The sequence below is a fragment of the Drosophila albomicans genome, chromosome 3 (assembly GCF_009650485.2).
Source record: "Drosophila albomicans strain 15112-1751.03 chromosome 3, ASM965048v2, whole genome shotgun sequence".
NCBI lineage: Eukaryota > Metazoa > Arthropoda > Insecta > Diptera > Drosophilidae > Drosophila > Drosophila albomicans.
In genome coordinates this window covers 5406554-5422656 of record NC_047629.2, presented here as the reverse complement: position 1 = coordinate 5422656, position 16103 = coordinate 5406554, and the positions used below count along the sequence as shown (strand labels likewise).

The 16103-nt window shown below is 40.2% G+C and overlaps 8 protein-coding genes, 1 long non-coding RNA gene and 1 other non-coding gene across 12 annotated transcripts in view; 5 read left to right on the top strand and 5 right to left on the bottom strand.

Annotated features, from left to right (window-relative positions):
• Nucleotides 1-31: 31 nt before the first annotated feature.
• Nucleotides 32-119, bottom strand: Trnastop-uca (transfer RNA opal suppressor (anticodon UCA)). The gene has a single exon. It is a non-coding gene; the product is annotated as a tRNA-Sec (tRNA).
• A 91-nt stretch (nucleotides 120-210) lies between these two features.
• LOC117570156 (death-associated protein 1) lies at nucleotides 211-1313 on the bottom strand. Its single transcript, XM_034251623.2, has 4 exons — nucleotides 1189-1313; nucleotides 1068-1131; nucleotides 643-731; nucleotides 211-578 (listed from the first exon to the last, which is right to left on the bottom strand). The coding sequence occupies exons 2-4, from the start codon at nucleotides 1111-1113 to the stop codon at nucleotides 423-425; spliced, it is 291 nt and encodes a 96-aa protein (XP_034107514.1). The 5' UTR covers nucleotides 1114-1131; nucleotides 1189-1313; the 3' UTR covers nucleotides 211-422.
• Nucleotides 1314-1505: 192 nt separating this feature from the next.
• On the top strand, nucleotides 1506-3021 carry LOC117570150 (uroporphyrinogen decarboxylase). Its single transcript, XM_034251615.2, has 3 exons — nucleotides 1506-1672; nucleotides 1838-2581; nucleotides 2641-3021. The coding sequence occupies exons 1-3, from the start codon at nucleotides 1658-1660 to the stop codon at nucleotides 2950-2952; spliced, it is 1071 nt and encodes a 356-aa protein (XP_034107506.1). The 5' UTR covers nucleotides 1506-1657; the 3' UTR covers nucleotides 2953-3021.
• On the bottom strand, nucleotides 2987-3826 carry LOC117570154 (transmembrane protein 234 homolog). Its single transcript, XM_034251621.2, has 3 exons — nucleotides 3713-3826; nucleotides 3352-3657; nucleotides 2987-3294 (listed from the first exon to the last, which is right to left on the bottom strand). The coding sequence occupies exons 1-3, from the start codon at nucleotides 3726-3728 to the stop codon at nucleotides 3212-3214; spliced, it is 405 nt and encodes a 134-aa protein (XP_034107512.1). The 5' UTR covers nucleotides 3729-3826; the 3' UTR covers nucleotides 2987-3211.
• A 315-nt stretch (nucleotides 3827-4141) lies between these two features.
• LOC117566758 (uncharacterized) overlaps nucleotides 4142-16103 on the bottom strand; it is a 21626-nt gene continuing 9664 nt past the window's right edge. Inside the window, exons 12-13 of one of the 2 annotated variants that reach the window (XM_052005179.1) lie at nucleotides 5099-5525; nucleotides 4142-5040 (exon numbers count right to left, since the gene is read on the bottom strand). In XM_052005179.1, the coding sequence (XP_051861139.1) occupies nucleotides 4710-5040; nucleotides 5099-5525 (758 nt within the window). In that variant the 3' untranslated portion in view covers nucleotides 4142-4709. Of the gene's footprint in view, nucleotides 5041-5098; nucleotides 5526-5553; nucleotides 5709-16103 lie in introns of those variants that run through there. The other variant, XM_052005180.1, reaches the window with a different exon arrangement.
• LOC117570155 (60S ribosomal protein L31) lies at nucleotides 4167-4680 on the top strand. The gene is made up of 2 exons (XM_034251622.2): nucleotides 4167-4390; nucleotides 4453-4680. The coding sequence occupies exons 1-2, from the start codon at nucleotides 4167-4169 to the stop codon at nucleotides 4604-4606; spliced, it is 378 nt and encodes a 125-aa protein (XP_034107513.1). The 3' UTR covers nucleotides 4607-4680.
• LOC127565652 (uncharacterized) lies at nucleotides 6538-14002 on the bottom strand. The gene is made up of 2 exons (XR_007954986.1): nucleotides 13906-14002; nucleotides 6538-6806 (listed from the first exon to the last, which is right to left on the bottom strand). It is a non-coding gene; the product is annotated as an uncharacterized LOC127565652 (long non-coding RNA).
• Nucleotides 6713-15223, top strand: LOC117570147 (putative N(4)-(beta-N-acetylglucosaminyl)-L-asparaginase GA14866). Of its 2 annotated transcripts, none has more exons than XM_034251612.2 (2): nucleotides 6713-6775; nucleotides 13875-15043. In XM_034251612.2, exons 1-2 carry the CDS (start codon nucleotides 6724-6726, stop codon nucleotides 15026-15028), a joined length of 1206 nt encoding a protein of 401 aa, XP_034107503.2. In that variant the 5' UTR covers nucleotides 6713-6723; the 3' UTR covers nucleotides 15029-15043. The 2 variants fall into 2 exon arrangements, with proteins under 2 accessions (XP_034107503.2, XP_051861141.1); XM_052005181.1 differs by lacking the exon at nucleotides 6713-6775 and adding an exon at nucleotides 11333-11403 and having other exon boundaries at nucleotides 13875-15223.
• LOC117570149 (putative N(4)-(beta-N-acetylglucosaminyl)-L-asparaginase GM21137) overlaps nucleotides 11481-16103 on the top strand; it is a 15834-nt gene continuing 11211 nt past the window's right edge. Inside the window, exon 1 of the mRNA XM_034251614.2 lies at nucleotides 11481-12198. Within this exon, the coding sequence (XP_034107505.2) occupies nucleotides 11553-12198 (646 nt within the window). The 5' untranslated portion in view covers nucleotides 11481-11552. The remainder of the gene's footprint in view (nucleotides 12199-16103) is intronic.
• The window catches only part of LOC117570146 (uncharacterized), a 2312-nt gene continuing 1733 nt past the window's right edge, over nucleotides 15525-16103 (top strand). The window contains exon 1 of the mRNA XM_034251611.2: nucleotides 15525-16094. Coding sequence (XP_034107502.1) covers nucleotides 15823-16094 — 272 coding nt within the window. The 5' untranslated portion in view covers nucleotides 15525-15822. The remainder of the gene's footprint in view (nucleotides 16095-16103) is intronic.

Below are 16103 nucleotides of genomic sequence, written 5' to 3'. Positions count from 1 at the left end.
AAATCTTTAAATAGTTTTATAGACCGCATATCGCCCCACAGGTGGAATCGAACCACTTCGATTATTAGTCGACTACGGATTTGAAGTCCGCACCCCGGACCACCGAAGCTCAGCGGGGCACTCTAAATTCGTAAATAACAATATTTAAAAGCGCATCTTGCTTAATAAGCACTTGGGAATTACAAGTAATTCTCATAAAACGGGAAAAAATTTTTTGAAAACCTTTTAACTTTTATTTAATTTAAGAACTTGGTGACAAATGCATTTGGAATGATAAACTATGTTAAACAAAAGTATCAAAATATATGGGAGTAGCAAAATACAAGGCATATTTAAAATTAATCTCGCTTATGAAAGCAATCGAAAACAGTTACAAGTCATCTTTAGTGTGACCCGATCCTGACTCGACCAAAAATTCCAACTCATTTGCGGGGCTGCTGTATGTGTGGCTGTGGCTTTTGTTGAACGGCGGCTGGTGGCTTATGCGAGTGGGCCACCTGCGCGGATGCCGGTGTAAAATCTGTGTTACCCTTCACTGGAGCACCGCTCACTGAAGCCGAATTTACATTGACTGGTTGCTAAAGTGGACGAAAAGCATTGTCGTTAGATCAATTCAACCTTGAATGATTGTTAACTGTTTACCGTTAGACCCGTGCAGTCTTCAGCATCCTTGGCCGGGCGCTCGGACGCTGGTGCCTTGTGCTGCACAATGCGCATTCCACCGGCCTTCACTGTAAGCAGAAAATATGACGTCAGCTAAAAATCAAAAATATTTGGACAGCGAACGCAATAGCTGCATACATATGTATATGCATATGTATGTATGAGTTTGTGTGTGTTTATCAGCAATTGGTTTTGAGGTGCTGCAAACTGATAAGATCGAATATACATACATATTGCCGATAACTTAAAATAGACCAATTAATTGATGCCAACGCAGAAATTAGGAATTAATGAATGAGTTAATTGCTGGACAGTCGATCAAAACAAATAACAACAGCAAAAGCTTCAACAGTTCATATACAAACTCATACATACAATGTAAAAATAGCCGCTATTGCACTTACAAGCAGGTGGGTGTCCAGCCACTAGATTAGGTTGTTCATCAGCCATTGCTTCAAGTAATATGTACTAAAATAAATTAAAACTTTGATACAGCTCGAATAAGACTTTTAAAAAAAAAATCACCTCTTATAAGAAAAATATACGGCAGCCTGTTTTTTGCGTTCTAATATATGACACGAATGCAGTTTTGTTAGTGATGTGTAGGTCCAAGCGCGATTAAGGAAAATATAGACGGTCTGGCAACGCTACAAAATATAAACAAAGCTTAAGGGCTGCCAACTCACCATTAACTTTTTCGATACGACTACCAAAAATAACGGAAAGGACAAAAGTATTAAACAAAATTTTTGACCTCATCTGAATGTATAATTCATTTAATTTTAAACATTTCACATTAATTAAATTACATCTTTGTTGATAGCCACTGTCAAAAACATCGATACATAAATTGTGTTATCAACGTTTTCCCATCTCTGATCCAACGATACAAGTTTCGCTGAATTCACCAAATATTTACATCAAAATCTGCAGTGTTAAATAAGAAAATTATTGTTCTTTGAATTAAAGACACAACTAAATTTAAACATTTAGAATGAAAGATACTAAGGTAAGTAGTGGTATACTTTAATGTCCCAATCTAGAATTACATCACAGCTTTGCTCCAATTAAATCAATGAAGACTCTTGGACTTCGATTGACATTGTGGTTGTTGTTGCTGCTGATCGATAGAATGACAATTGCTTCTTATAATAGACCACTCAACCACTTACAGCCCTTCCCGCCGCTCAAGAATGACAATTTGTTGCGTGCTGCACGCGGCGAAGTTGTCGATCGTGTTCCCGTTTGGGTGATGCGTCAAGCTGGACGTTATTTGCCTGAATTTCAGGAATTGCGCAAGCAACATGACTTTTTTACGGTTTGCCGCACGCCGGAGTTGGCCTGCGAAGTGACCATGCAGCCATTGCGACGTTTTGACCTAGATGCCTCCATTATATTTTCGGATATTCTGGTTATTCCCCAAGCTTTGGGGCTAACCGTAGAAATGCATGCAGGCGTTGGTCCTGTTTTGCCTCAGCCAATTGTAACACCCGAGGATCTGAAGCGTTTGACACCCGACGGCGCTCTGTCACGTCTCACGTATGTTGGCGATGCCATTACCATGATGCGACATAAGCTGGAAGGTCGTGTGCCATTGATCGGCTTCACTGGCGCACCCTGGACACTCTTGGGCTATATGATTGAGGGTGGCGGCAGCAAGACCATGTCCAAGGCAAAGGCCTGGCTGGCCAACTATCCCGAGGACACCAAACTCTTTTTGAATCTATTAACCGATGTGATTGTGGATTATTTGGAGATGCAGGTTGAGGCTGGCGCTCAAATGCTGCAAATATTCGAATCTTCGGCCGAGCACTTGAGCAAAGAGGAGTTCCTTACATGGTGCGCTCCCTACTTGAAACGCATACGCGACGATCTTGTGGAGCGGCTTACCAAGAAAGTGATTCCCTTGGTTCCACTTGTATGTGCTAGAATCTCTAAAGCTTTCATCACAACAGTTAATTGTATTTGTTTTTTTAGACACTTTTTGCCAAGGGCGCCGGACATTCGCTGAAGGAACAAAGCGAGCTGGGCTATGATGTCTTAGGTCTGGACTGGACTGTGGATCCGGTAGAAGCAAGACGTCTCGTTGGCCCCAACATTACATTGCAGGGCAATCTGGATCCACAAGATATGTACCGAGATGCCGGTGAGCTGCGAACTCTGACCACTGAAATGGTGCATAAATTTGGAAAGTCACGCTACATTGCAAATTTGGGTCACGGAATTACGCCACAAACGCCAATTGTTAGCATGGAAGTGCTTGTGGAGGCGGTGCATCAGGCGTTGTAGATAACGAATAATGTTGAATGACATGTTTTCTATTTTGTATTTATATAATAAACACATTTTGGCCTTGGGTTAGTATACAATCTTTAAAAGAATCGAACATGGAACATTCTATTCTACCGGTCATTCGCTTAATGTGTTATCGATAACACTTGAACAGCGTTGAATGAATACTATAAAAAATGCTATGTGAATAACATTAATAACACCTTTTGAATCGTGCTTAAAATGTTAATTTAAACTATTGATAAAATGGAATAATCTAAATCTGTTGTTCATGCTGAATCTTGTCACATATCATCAATGTGCTGCCGAAACAGATGAGTAGCGTGCCAATAATTATGTCTGCAACAAAAATAGTAGATTAAAAAGAGAATATTTTTTATGGATTAGTTCACTCACTTTTGCCGGGTTGTTGTTCGCCTAGCAAATATCCAGTTATAGCGGTAAAAACAAAACTTAACGAGTTGGCAACTGGCACGGCTATGGTAATATTAGCACTTTGCAAAGTCCACACATACAATAAACTTCCACACTGATTTAATCCAAATGGTATCCAGTAACTAAGACGTGATCCAATCATTCGCAGCTCTGCGAGGAAATTTCTATATCTAGAACCAGTGTCTACGATGGTTTCGATTCCCTGGCTCCCTAGTCGAATAAACGGGTTTGTCACACCCCAAAGCAAGCCAACGCTCAAAAGTTGCACTATAATTCAAATTATAATTTAAATTAAATGTATATAGAAGAAAACATTTTTTACCCGCAGTTACTAGCATTGTTTATTTATTTACATTGCGGCACATCAGCTGTTAGTTGTCAAAATCAGCTGTGAACTACAGGGCTGCATGTGGCATTGTTGACCAACACTACTTGTTCCAACTGACGTTGCCAGCACTTATCCACTGACAGATTCTTTTACGTCAAACTTTCATTTCCTATAGGTGGGTTTTTTGTCTATTACCCGAAATATAATCAGAAAACATCGCAATTTACGCCTTTAAAAATGAATTGAAATGTATGAAAATCAATGTTACACATACACGTGCAGAGTTGGCTGCCTCAATATAATGGGGATCTCAACTCTTATTGCGATTAACCGGCGTCCAAAAGTTGCTCTTGTGTTTTGATATTTCATTTTGTGTATTGTATTGAATGGACCTAAAATGAATGTGTATTGTTTATTGAAAACAGGATATTGAATTTGCACTAGCGAAATGGCAAAGACAAAGGGTGAGAAACGCAACAAGTCGGCGATCAACGAAGTCGTCACCCGCGAGTGCACAATTCACTTGGCCAAGCGTGTGCACAACATTGGCTTCAAGAAGCGTGCGCCCCGCGCCATCAAGGAGATCCGCAAGTTTGCCGAGCGTGAGATGGGCACCAACGATGTTCGCATCGACACCCGCCTCAACAAGCACATCTGGTCCAAGGGTATCAGGTAAATATCTCACGAACTATCCCCTCTTATACCCCGAAAATAACATTTGTGTTTTCAACCAGATCGACGCCATTCCGCGTTCGTGTGCGTCTTGCCCGTCGCCGCAACGACGATGAGGACTCACCCAACAAACTGTACACCCTGGTGACATACGTGCCGGTGTCCACTTTCAAGAATTTGCAGACGGAGAACGTGGAGTCAACTAGCGACGATTAAGCAGGAAAACAGATTACACCCATAACGCCGCTAACGAAAAACGTTAATAAAAAGTAATTTTTATTTAGAAATAATTGCAAGTTTTAACAACCAATTTTGTGGCTTAGAGCCTAGTGAACTGTGGAGCCACCACATAGATGCCATGCTCATCATTGACCAGCATCAGTAACAACCGCTGATGCCGTTTCGAAGGCATCTCAATTGGCTTCATAAATTTTGCCACTGGCAAAGTGGTATCTCCAAGAATCTGCTGGAAACCGGCAATGCCATTGTACTGATAAATGCGCAACGAATGCATCGGCGACGCATTGGATAAGCACAGCAGGAGATCCTGCGATTGCTGTAGCTGCACAAAACTCAGCTGACGCTGTTGTTCAGACGTTGCATCCAAATCAAAGACTTGTTGCAACTGGAAATCGATAAAGTTGTCAGACCTAGGAAGAGTTGGAAATTTACTATTTGCGATTGCATATTTCGATTGTTTAGATTTACCTGTAAATATGAATGCCGGCTGCTGGTGATGCAGTAAGAATGGCCAAGTAATTTTGCTTCTGATGTCGAGCAACGGCTATCTGCTTAGCTTGCGTCAATGGCAATCTTTGCTGCAACTCGCTGCTGCCATTGGTGCATAGTCGCCATAATTCCACAGCATTGTATGTAAGCAGCGCCACAATCGAATCCTTGTTATTAGCGACCGTTACCAACTGTTTCACTTTCCGTGTTGAGATCACATGCCGGGACTCGATACTGTCATCGTTTCCGAGACATTGGATGACAAGTGCTTCGTTGGCGCTTTGGGTGGCCAGACAATCTAGCGACTGCATCTGCAAGAGGCAGATGTATGTCGAGTTATGCGCCAGTTGCCCAAAGCGTTGTCTCCATTTCTCCTGTGCTGTCAATAATTTTAGTTGAGAGGCGGCTGCAAAACAATAACAGCAATATATTGCAGGTGTTATGGGAACAACACTAATGTTTTCGCATCAGTGTTGCCGAGTCTAGCTTTTTTTAACGGAAGAAAAGTGTACTTTCCTTTTTCTGAAAGTGTTAATTAATAAGAAGTTGATTTTGTTGCTTGTATTGTAAACAATAACCATATCTACAGCTTTAATGGAATAAAGCAAATATATGTTTAGTTCAAGTTTAAATTTTGTTCTATAAATCTAGTCAAATTTAACGAATTCTTGAAAACAAAAATTTTAGCTTTCTTTTCAAGAACATGAAGTTAAACAAGAAAGTTACAGTCGTTTGTGCTCGACTGTGAGATACCCGCTACCCATTTTGAATAAAAGCGGTATTTTTTCAAAATATACCAAAATACTAAAAAAAATATACCAAATGGTATATTTGTTATATCGATATACTACTAGATTCAAAATATACCACAGACGCCATAATATACCACATTGTTGGCCAAAGCAACTAAAACCCCTAGTAAGTAGGCGTTTTGCCCATGCAAAAGTATTTCTTTAACACATTCCACAATTTTTATCTGATCGCAACCAATTTTTCAGGAATCACAATTACTATAGTTATTATTGTACATACCAAAAAAAATATAGTCTCTGAGATCCAGTGTTTCATACGGACAGACAGACATGGCTAGATTGTCTCGGCTGTTGACGCTGATCAATAATATATATACTTTATGGGGTACCTTCTACCTGTTATATACATTTCCTGCTGGCACAAAGTTATAATACCCTTCTACACTATGGGTAGCGGGTATAAAAACCCCAAAAAAAGCTTTGGGTTTTCGATAGAGTTGAAAAATGTTATCGAATATTTTGTTGTATAGTAGATTAATTTCCCTTTGTATTCCGTTATTAATTGTACATCAATGATTCAAATGCATTGTTCAAAACAGATGATATTGACATATATAATAAATCTATAATCTTTCGAAGTAACATAAAATCTTTTCCGATAAAAGGAAATATAAAAATCTTTGGCATCTAGATTATAATTTAAATGTGCCAGAAACAGAATATCGGTTTCAATTACCGCGTGATAACAACAGGGCAGATAAGACGAAATAAAAGTTGGGTTAGTTGATTTGCGCTCCATCCAAAAGCAGCTGCATTTAGTAGTGAGTGAGCAACAAAGAAGGTAGATTTAAAATGCTACGCCTTTTTATCGGACTGCTCTGCTGGGCAGCAATCACAACAGTAGGTTCCTCATCCTCCTCCGGCCGGGGATTTACCTATAGAAAAAGCTCCAACTCAACAGCAAGTTCCGCACATAAAATCAACAGCAATCCAAATAATGTTGTGCTTGCGACCAGCAAACAAAGCAAAAAAAACCAATTGCTGCCCATGGTGATAAACACGTGGAACTTCACGGATGCCAATGCCTTTGCCTGGCGCATTCTCCAGCAATCAGAGGGCGGATTGGGAGAGACGCGCAATGCTGTTGTCGAAGGCTGCAACAAGTGCGAGCAGCTGCAATGCGATCACGCCGTGGGCGGCGGCGGCTCGCCGGATGAACTGGGCGACACCACGCTGGATGCCCTCGTCATGGATGGCGCCACAATGAATGTTGGCGCTGTGGCTGGATTGCAGGGGATTAAGGATGCCATTCAGGTGGCGCGTCATGTTCTGGAGCGCACCTCCCATACGTTGCTGGTGGGCAATTCGGCTTCAGAGTTTGCCAAGTCAATGGGATTCCGGACGGAATCATTGGTCACCCCCGAATCGAAACTCATGTGGCAGCGCTGGAAGGCTGCCAATTGTCAACCGAATTTCTGGCATGATGTGCATCCAGATCCCAAGATTTCGTGTGGTCCCTACGAGCCGCAGGCAACGCCCCCCACCCGCTGGAAGAATGATGAAGCCCGCACCGAATATCAAATGGATTACAAGAATCACGACACCATCGGCATGATTGCTATCGATGTGCAGCAGCAAATTCATGTAGGCACCTCTACCAATGGGCTAGACTTCAAAATACCTGGCCGTGTAGGTGATTCACCGATTCCCGGTGCAGGCGGCTATGCGGACAACGAAGCTGGAGCTGCAGTGGCCACCGGTAATGGGGACATTATGATGCGTTTTCAGCCCACTTTGCTGGCTGTCGAGGCGATGCGCACTGGCAAGACTCCGGAACAGGCGGCGGAGGCAAGCATACAACGCATCCTCAAGCATTACAAGGACTTTTGGGGTGCAGTGATTGCTGTTAATCGGCTGGGAGAATATGCGGCAGCATGTCATGGGATGTCTGAATTTCCTTTTGTGGTGAGCAACCCGCTGCAAGGTGCTCAAGTGGGGACAGTTAAGTGTTTGGTGGATGTTTCTGTGTGATGCTACCAAATATCCATGTCCACTTTAAAGAATTTGCAGACGGAGAACGTGGAGTCAACTAGCGACGATTAAGCAGGAAAACAGATTACACCCATAACACCGCTAACGAAAATCGTAAATTTAAAGTAATTTGTATTTAGAAATAATTTCAAGTTTTAACAACAAATTTTGTGGCTCAGAGGCTAGTGAACTGTGGAGCCACAACATAGATGCCATGCTCATCATTTTTTTGTAAAAACATAAAGTTAAACAATATTGTGTTGAGCAATAGATAATTATAATATTAAACATATTATAACATAACGTAAATAATATCCATTGCGATGATAAAAACAAGTCAGAATGGTACAGTCAAGTGTGCTCGACTATGAGATACCCGCTACCCATTTTGAGTATAGGCAAAAGGTTTTCGGCAATATTCTCAAAACAATATATCACAAAATACTAAAAAAAACATTTCAAATTGTATATTTGGTATATTTATGTGGTACTACAACTGACCATATAATACATATGGGTTATTCTAAAACGGAATTTGTCCCGTGCGAGACTCTTTACATTGAAAATAACATAAACTGAAACAATTTTGAAAATAAGAAAAGTTTATTTTTATAGCTCTAGATAAGTACTTTAATTAGAGCTAAGAATGGTTTTGGAATTTTCTTTCTGTTTTGTTTTGTGTTGTGATAATTGCAAAAATTAACCAATTCGTACGCAAAACCAAAAAACGAACGAAATTATATATTTTATCGGAAAACAGATCAAGTTCCTAAAATCAATCTTAGCTCTAAATATGCTTATCTAGAGCTTTAAGAATAACATTCACTTATTTTTAAAATTGTTTCAGTTTATGTTATTTTCACTGCAGTGCACTGTAAAAAGTCTCGCAAGGGACAAATTTCGCCATGGAATTACCCATATGTATATACTCCAAGTTCTTGAACCAAACCGTATCATTGAAAACAGTATTATTGTGACCCCAGAAGAGCCGAGCGCTGCGATGAGCGCGGCTTATTTCAATAATTCGAAGTTCTAACGAAGCGCGCAGCCAGTGCTGCCAGCTTAGCAATTTAGTTGCTAAATCTAGCAAGTTTTCAAAAAATTTGCAAATCCTTTTTGAAAATGTTATTAGCAACTTTTTATTTTTTAGCAATTTTAAATTTATACTTTATTTAAAGGCTTTTTATTTAGTATTCCCTATTTGCCATTCACTGCAAAAATTGCGATTAATAGTTTACAATGAAATCGGAACTTGTATTTAATTCAATTGTTCGATTACATGAACTATGTTACTTGACTTTACTGACTTGAATATATTGGATATTAATGAAGCAGAAGAATTGGACGCTATTCAAAGCATTTTGTAATAGGTGTTAACAAAATAAGATACGGAATCATGTTTATTTTAATTTTTTATTTTTAATTTCAATATTTTATTCATAAATTAATTAAAAATGTTCATACTCTATGAAAAATACCATTTAAAATACTTAGCAATTTAGCAGAAAAATTTAGCAAAATAAAAACAAGTAAGAAAGTTACAGTCGAGTGTGCTCGACTGTGAGATACCCGCTACGGATTTTGAATAAAAGCAAATTAATACGGTAATAATCTCAAAATATTAAAAAAAAAAGATGTGCATGTATTCTCGATCGGGATTTGAACCCGAGCACCACAACATGCCGGGTTTGGAACCTTTCACTAAAGCCAACACAGTCACTATGCAGGTTCTATTTAACTCTAGGCATATAATACAATCATTAAAATCAATGCGTGATTAGTTCTTACTTCTGTCAGTAACAGTGGTGCCATTACCGCTTTTTTCCCGTCAGATTTGGATTTTTTTTTAAGTGTGATTGCGGGAAAAATATGAAAACAGCGTGCAGCGGGAATTCTGGCTTTTTGACCAAATTTAAGCAGCTTTTTCTTTAGTTTACTTTTACTCAAATTTTAGTGATGTTTAAATTGAATTTAACAGCTGAAATGTTAAAAATATATTTCTATCGACAAAATATCGATATTTACTTGTATCGAATAACTTCCCTCAAAAGTTTTCACCTAAATTGGAGCGACTTGCATAACATTGTGAAATTCGCTTGCGCTAAAACAAATTGACGATGCCAAAGGAAGTCCACAAACTACGAATGGTTTTGGATTTTTTTTCTGCTTTGTTTTCTTATCTGATAATTGCAAAAATTAACAAATTCGTACGCAAACCAAAAAATAAACGAATTTACATATATATTTTATCATAAAACAGAACAAGTCCCTAAAATCCATCTTAGCTCTAAAAATAGTGCTCATTCAAAGCTTTAAGAATACCCTTCACTTATTTTTAAAATTGTTTCAGTTTATGTTTTTTTCACTGTAAAGATGGTCGCACGTGACATCTGTCAGAGAATTACCAAATATATTTTATATTACGTATTGAACTGAGGGTTTATAAATGAAAAACATACACCACATTGCTTTATAAAAATAAGCTTTTTTCCTAACATTTCTCTCTGGTATTCCGTTTTTTTTAGCTTTTTATTTTCGCTGATCCAGCTTATTTTGCTTAGAAAAAAATGACACCACTGGTCAGTAAGCTTAAAAGGAAATAGAAAAATATAAACCATTAAAAAAAAAAAAAAAAATTCTTGTATTCCGGACCGAGACTCAAACCCGAACACCACAACATGTTGAGCTTGCACTCTACCACCAGAGCTATCGCAGTGCTTATGAAGCCGCTATTTAACTCCAAACATCTCAGACACGATCAATTGTTGTTTATCTGCGTTGCTAAACATGCATAGCATGCGTTTTTGCCCTTACAAAAGTATTTCTTTAATAACTTGGACAATTATCTGATCGCAACCAAATTTTCACGAATCACAATTACTATAGTTATTATTGTATACACAAAAACTCGAAGCTTTAGCTCTAAAATTACCCTTGTTATTCGATTTTTACTTATTTTCGGGGGCGGAAGTGGGCGTGACAAAAATTTTAAACAAACTTAAACTGCGTGCTAACATAACAAATGCTGTCGAAAAAAAATTATTGCTCTATCTCTTATAGTCTCTGAGATCTATGTGTTCATGCCCTTCTACACTATGGGTAGCGGGAATAAAAAAGCCTAAAAAAGCTTTGGGTTTTCGATAGAGTTGAAAAATGTTATCGAATATTTTGTTGGACAATAGATTAATTTCCCTTTGTATTCCGTTAAAAATAATTGTACATCAATGATTCAAATGTTCAATTGATCAAAACAGATGATATTGACATATATATTATAATTAATCTATAATCTTGCGAAGTAACATAAAATCAAGCAGATTACCGCTTTCAATTACCGCATGATAGCAACAGGGCAGATAAGACGAAATTAAAGTTGGATTAGTTAATCTTCACCATCCAAAAGCAGCTGCATTTAGTAGTGAGTGAGCAACAAAGAAGGTAGATTTAAAATGCTACGCCTTTTTATCGGACTGCTCTGCTGGGCAGCAATCACAACAGTAGGTTCCTCATCCTCTTCCGGCTGGGGATTTACTTATAGAAGGAGCTCCAGCTCAACAGCATGTCCCGCACAGAAATGGGGATTCAGCAGCAATCCAACTTATGTTGTGCTTGCGACAACAAAACCCAGCAGAAGGAGCCAATTACTGCCCATGGTGATAAACACCTGGAACTTCACGGATGCCAATGCCTTTGCCTGGCGCATTCTGCAGCAATCAGAGGGCGGATTGGGACAGACGCGCAATGCTGTTGTCGAAGGCTGCACCAAGTGCGAGCAGCTGCAATGCGATTTCGCCGTGGGCTATGGCGGCTCCCCGAATGAACTGGGCGACACCACGCTGGATGCCCTCGTCATGGATGGCGCCACAATGAATGTTGGCGCTGTGGCTGGATTGCAAGGGATTAAGGATGCAATTCAGGTGGCGCGTCATGTTCTGGAGCACACCACCCATACATTGCTAGTTGGCAACTCCGCTTCAGAGTTTGCCAAGTCAATGGGATTCCGGTCGGAGTCATTGGTCACTCCCGAATCGAAGCTCAAGTGGCAGAATTGGAAGGTTGGCAATTGTCAACCAAATTTCTGGCACGATGTGCATCCAGATCCCAAGATTTCGTGTGGTCCCTACGAGCCGCAGGCAACTCCCATCACCCACTGGAAGGAAGATCGAGCACGCACCGAATATCAAAAGGATTACAAGAATCACGACACCATCGGCATGATTGCTATCGATGTGCAGCAGCAAATTCATGTAGGCACCTCTACCAATGGGCTAGACTTCAAAATACCTGGCCGTGTAGGTGATTCACCGATTCCCGGTGCTGGCGGCTATGCGGACAACGAAGCTGGAGCTGCAGTTGCCACTGGTGATGGGGACATTATGATGCGTTTTCTGCCCACTTTTCTGGCTGTCGAGGCCATGCGCAGTGGCAAGACTCCGGCACAGGCGGCGGAGGCAAGCGTTCAACGCATCCTCAAGCATTACACGGACTTTTCAGGGGCTGTGATTGCCGTTAACCGGCTGGGAGAATATGCGGTTGTATGTTATGGGATGCCTGAATTTTCCATTGTGGTGAGCAACCCGCTGCAAGGTACTCAAGTGGAGACAGTTAAGTGTTTGGCATAATTGGTGAATGTTACTATGTGATGTTACCAAATATCCGTGTCCACTTTCAAGAATTTGCAGGCGAAGAACGTGGAGTCTACTAGCGACCATTAAGCAGGAAAATAGATTATATCCATAACGCCGATAACGGAAAACGTTAATAAAAAGTATTTTTTATTTAGAAATAATTGCATGTTTTAACCAAGTTTAACAACATCGTATTGTTTTTAAGAACATAAAGTTAAAAAATATTGTGTTGAACAATAGATAATTATAATATTAAACATATTATAACCTAACGTAAGTAATATACATTGATCGATGATAAAAACAAGTAAAAAAGCTCCAGTCGAGTGTGCTCGACTGTGCGATACCCGCTACCCATTTTGATTAAAGGCAAAATATTGCGGTAGTATTCTCAAAATCTACCACAACAATATATCACAAAATTCTAAAAACATGTCAAATTGTATATTTGGTATATTGATGTGGTACTACATTCAAGATATATTATAGAGTACAAAATATACCAGATGGTTAGCCAAAGTATAAAAGACCCCCTCGAAAGTTGGCGTTTTTACACATACAAAAGTATTTCTTTAATAACTTCGACAATTTTTATCTGAACGCAACCAAATCAGGAATCACAATTACTATAGTTATTATTGTATATACCGAAATTCGCGACTCTAGCTTTAAAATTACGCTTGTTATTCGATTTTTGGCAAAAATTTTAATCTGCGTACAAATACATATGTACATATAACAAATGCTGTTACTCTGAGATCCAGTGTTTCATACGGACAGACGGACATGGCTAGATCGTCTCGGCTGTTGGCTTTGATCAAGAATATATATACTTTATAAGCTCGGAAGGAATTATAAGGAGGCATTCCATACATTTCCTGCTGACATAAATATCTAGTACCCTATGTGTAGCGGGTATACAAAAAATGTTTGGGTTTTCGATAGGAAGGGTTGAAAAATGTTATCTAAAAAGTTATTTACATATGTATGTATATAATTAATCTATAATCTTGCGAAGTAATATGAACACTTTTCCGATAAAAGGAAATATTAAAATTTTTGACATCTAGATCAAAGCATAAATCTACCGCAAAAACAATTTCATGAATTTGTGGATATTTTTTGACATTTTTTTTTTGCAATTTAGCATATAGAAATATACCCATTTTCGCATCGCGAATATACCAACAAGACAGATAAGACGAAATAAAAGTTGGGTTAGTTTATTTGCGCTTTATTCAAAAGCAGCTGCATTTAGTGAGTGAGTGAGCAACAAAGAAGGTAGATTTAAAATGCTACGCCTTTTTATCGGACTGCTCTTCTGGGCAGCAATCACAACAGTAGCTTCCTCATCCTACTCTGGCCGGGGATTTACCTATAGAAGAAGCTTTAACTCAACAGCAAGTCCCGCCCACAAATGGGGATTCAGCAGCAATCCAACTTATGTTGTGCTTGCGACAACAAAACCCAGCAGAAGGAGTCAATTGCTGCCCATGGTGATAAACACCTGGAACTTCACGGATGCCAATGCCTTTGCCTGGCGCATTCTGCAGCAATCAGAGGGCGGATTGGGACAGACGCGCAATGCTGTTGTCGAAGGCTGCACCAAGTGCGAGCAGCTGCAGTGCGATGGCACCGTGGGCTATGGCGGCTCGCCGGATGAACTGGGCGACACCACGCTGGATGCCCTTGTCATGGATGGCGCCACAATGAATGTTGGCGCTGTGGCTGGATTGCAGGGGATTAAGGATGCCATTCAGGTGGCGCGTCATGTTCTGGAGCGCACCTCCCATACGTTGTTGGTGGGCAACTCGGCTTCAGAGTTTGCCAAGTCAATGGGATTCCGACCTGAGACATTGGTCACCCCCGAATCGAAACTCATGTGGCAGAATTGGAAGGCTGGCAATTGTCAACCAAATTTCTGGCATGATGTGCATCCAAATCCCAGGATTTCGTGTGGTCCCTACGAGCCGCAGGCAACGCCCATCACCCACTGGAAGGAAGATCGAGCACGCACCGAATTTCAAATGGGTCACAAGAATCACGACACAATCGGCATGATTGCTATCGATGTGCAGCAGCAAATTCATGTAGGCACCTCTACCAATGGGGCTCGCTTCAAAATACCTGGCCGTGTAGGTGATTCACCGATTCCCGGTGCAGGCGGCTATGCGGACAACGAAGCTGGAGCTGCAGTTGCCACTGGTGATGGGGACATTATGATGCGTTTTCTGCCCACTTTGCTGGCCGTCGAGGCCATGCGCAGTGGCAAGACTCCGGGACAGGCGGCGGAGGCAAGCGTACAACGCATCCTCAAGCGTCACAAAGACTTTTCGGGTGCTGTGATTGCTGTCAATCGGCTGGGAGAATATGCAGCTGCATGTTATGGGATGTCTGAATTTCCTTTTATGGTGAGCAGCCCGCTGCAAGGTACTCAAATGGAGACAGTTAAGTGTTTGGCACCATTGGTGGATGTTACCGTGGTGCCCTTAGCTTAAATGTGCAAAATCATATTAAAAAATTCATTATTTTTATGCTTATTGTTGTGCTAGTCATTTGTTTGGTTTTCAGTGTTGCACAACGATTTTGTGTTGTTGCAGGTTTCGCTTTCCCGTGATGAGGTCGAAAGAATGTAGCAAATATCCGTTTTTAAACAGATATTTTGTTTGTATTTTGAAAACATCCAATGTAATTGTAATTTCTTTTAGGCGAAGCAGTATAAGTATAATTTACTTTAAATATTATTTGTAATAAAAGCACATAATTATTAAACATGGCGTTATTGTCGAGTTTGTTTTGCTCTTTTGTTAGTTTTTTAGTGTTGCACAATGTCGTGAAGTTTTTGCATTCGGCTTTGAACCGGTTTCGCTTTTGAAGACACGTTCCAATCGCATGATGAGTGAAATTTAAAATACTTATTATACATTTTGAAAAATATACTAGACATTTATCAATAATTACTATTAATAATAAATTCAATTGGTGGCAGGTATCAATTTTGCAATATTAGCCATGTAGTGTGTGCGCATAATATTCATACAGAAAAAAGATAGTCGTAGCCATCTTGTCGTTTGCACTTAAACGTGTCTAGACCTCCCAATTATTTTTCCGCCAAATCAGCGTCGCGGCAGCAGCGAAGACGCCGCATACGTGAAAAAAGCGAAGTTGCAAAACGAAGCAGAAACGGCGCAAACGCTACAACAGAGTGTGAAGTTGTGCGAAAAAAGGTTAATAAAAAGCCGTCAAAATTATTAAAAACACACAAAAAACAGGTCGCAAGTCGTTGACTAATATGGCTATACAGCTGGATAAGATCCTGGCCGATATTGCCAAGGAGAAAGCGCTGCACCCAAACAATCCGGGCTCAACCAAACAAGAGCAAGATGAGGCTTGGGCGCGCATTGGACGTCTCAATAAATTGACGGTGCACGAGTCGCGTTCCATATTCATTGTGCTGCAAAAGAAATATGAGCAGGAGAAGTTGAAAGGCAACTCTGGCTGGAAGCTGTTTGGCCTAATGCAAAAGATTCACCAGGAGCACAAGGCGGCGCCAAAAACAGAAGAGTGAGTAAA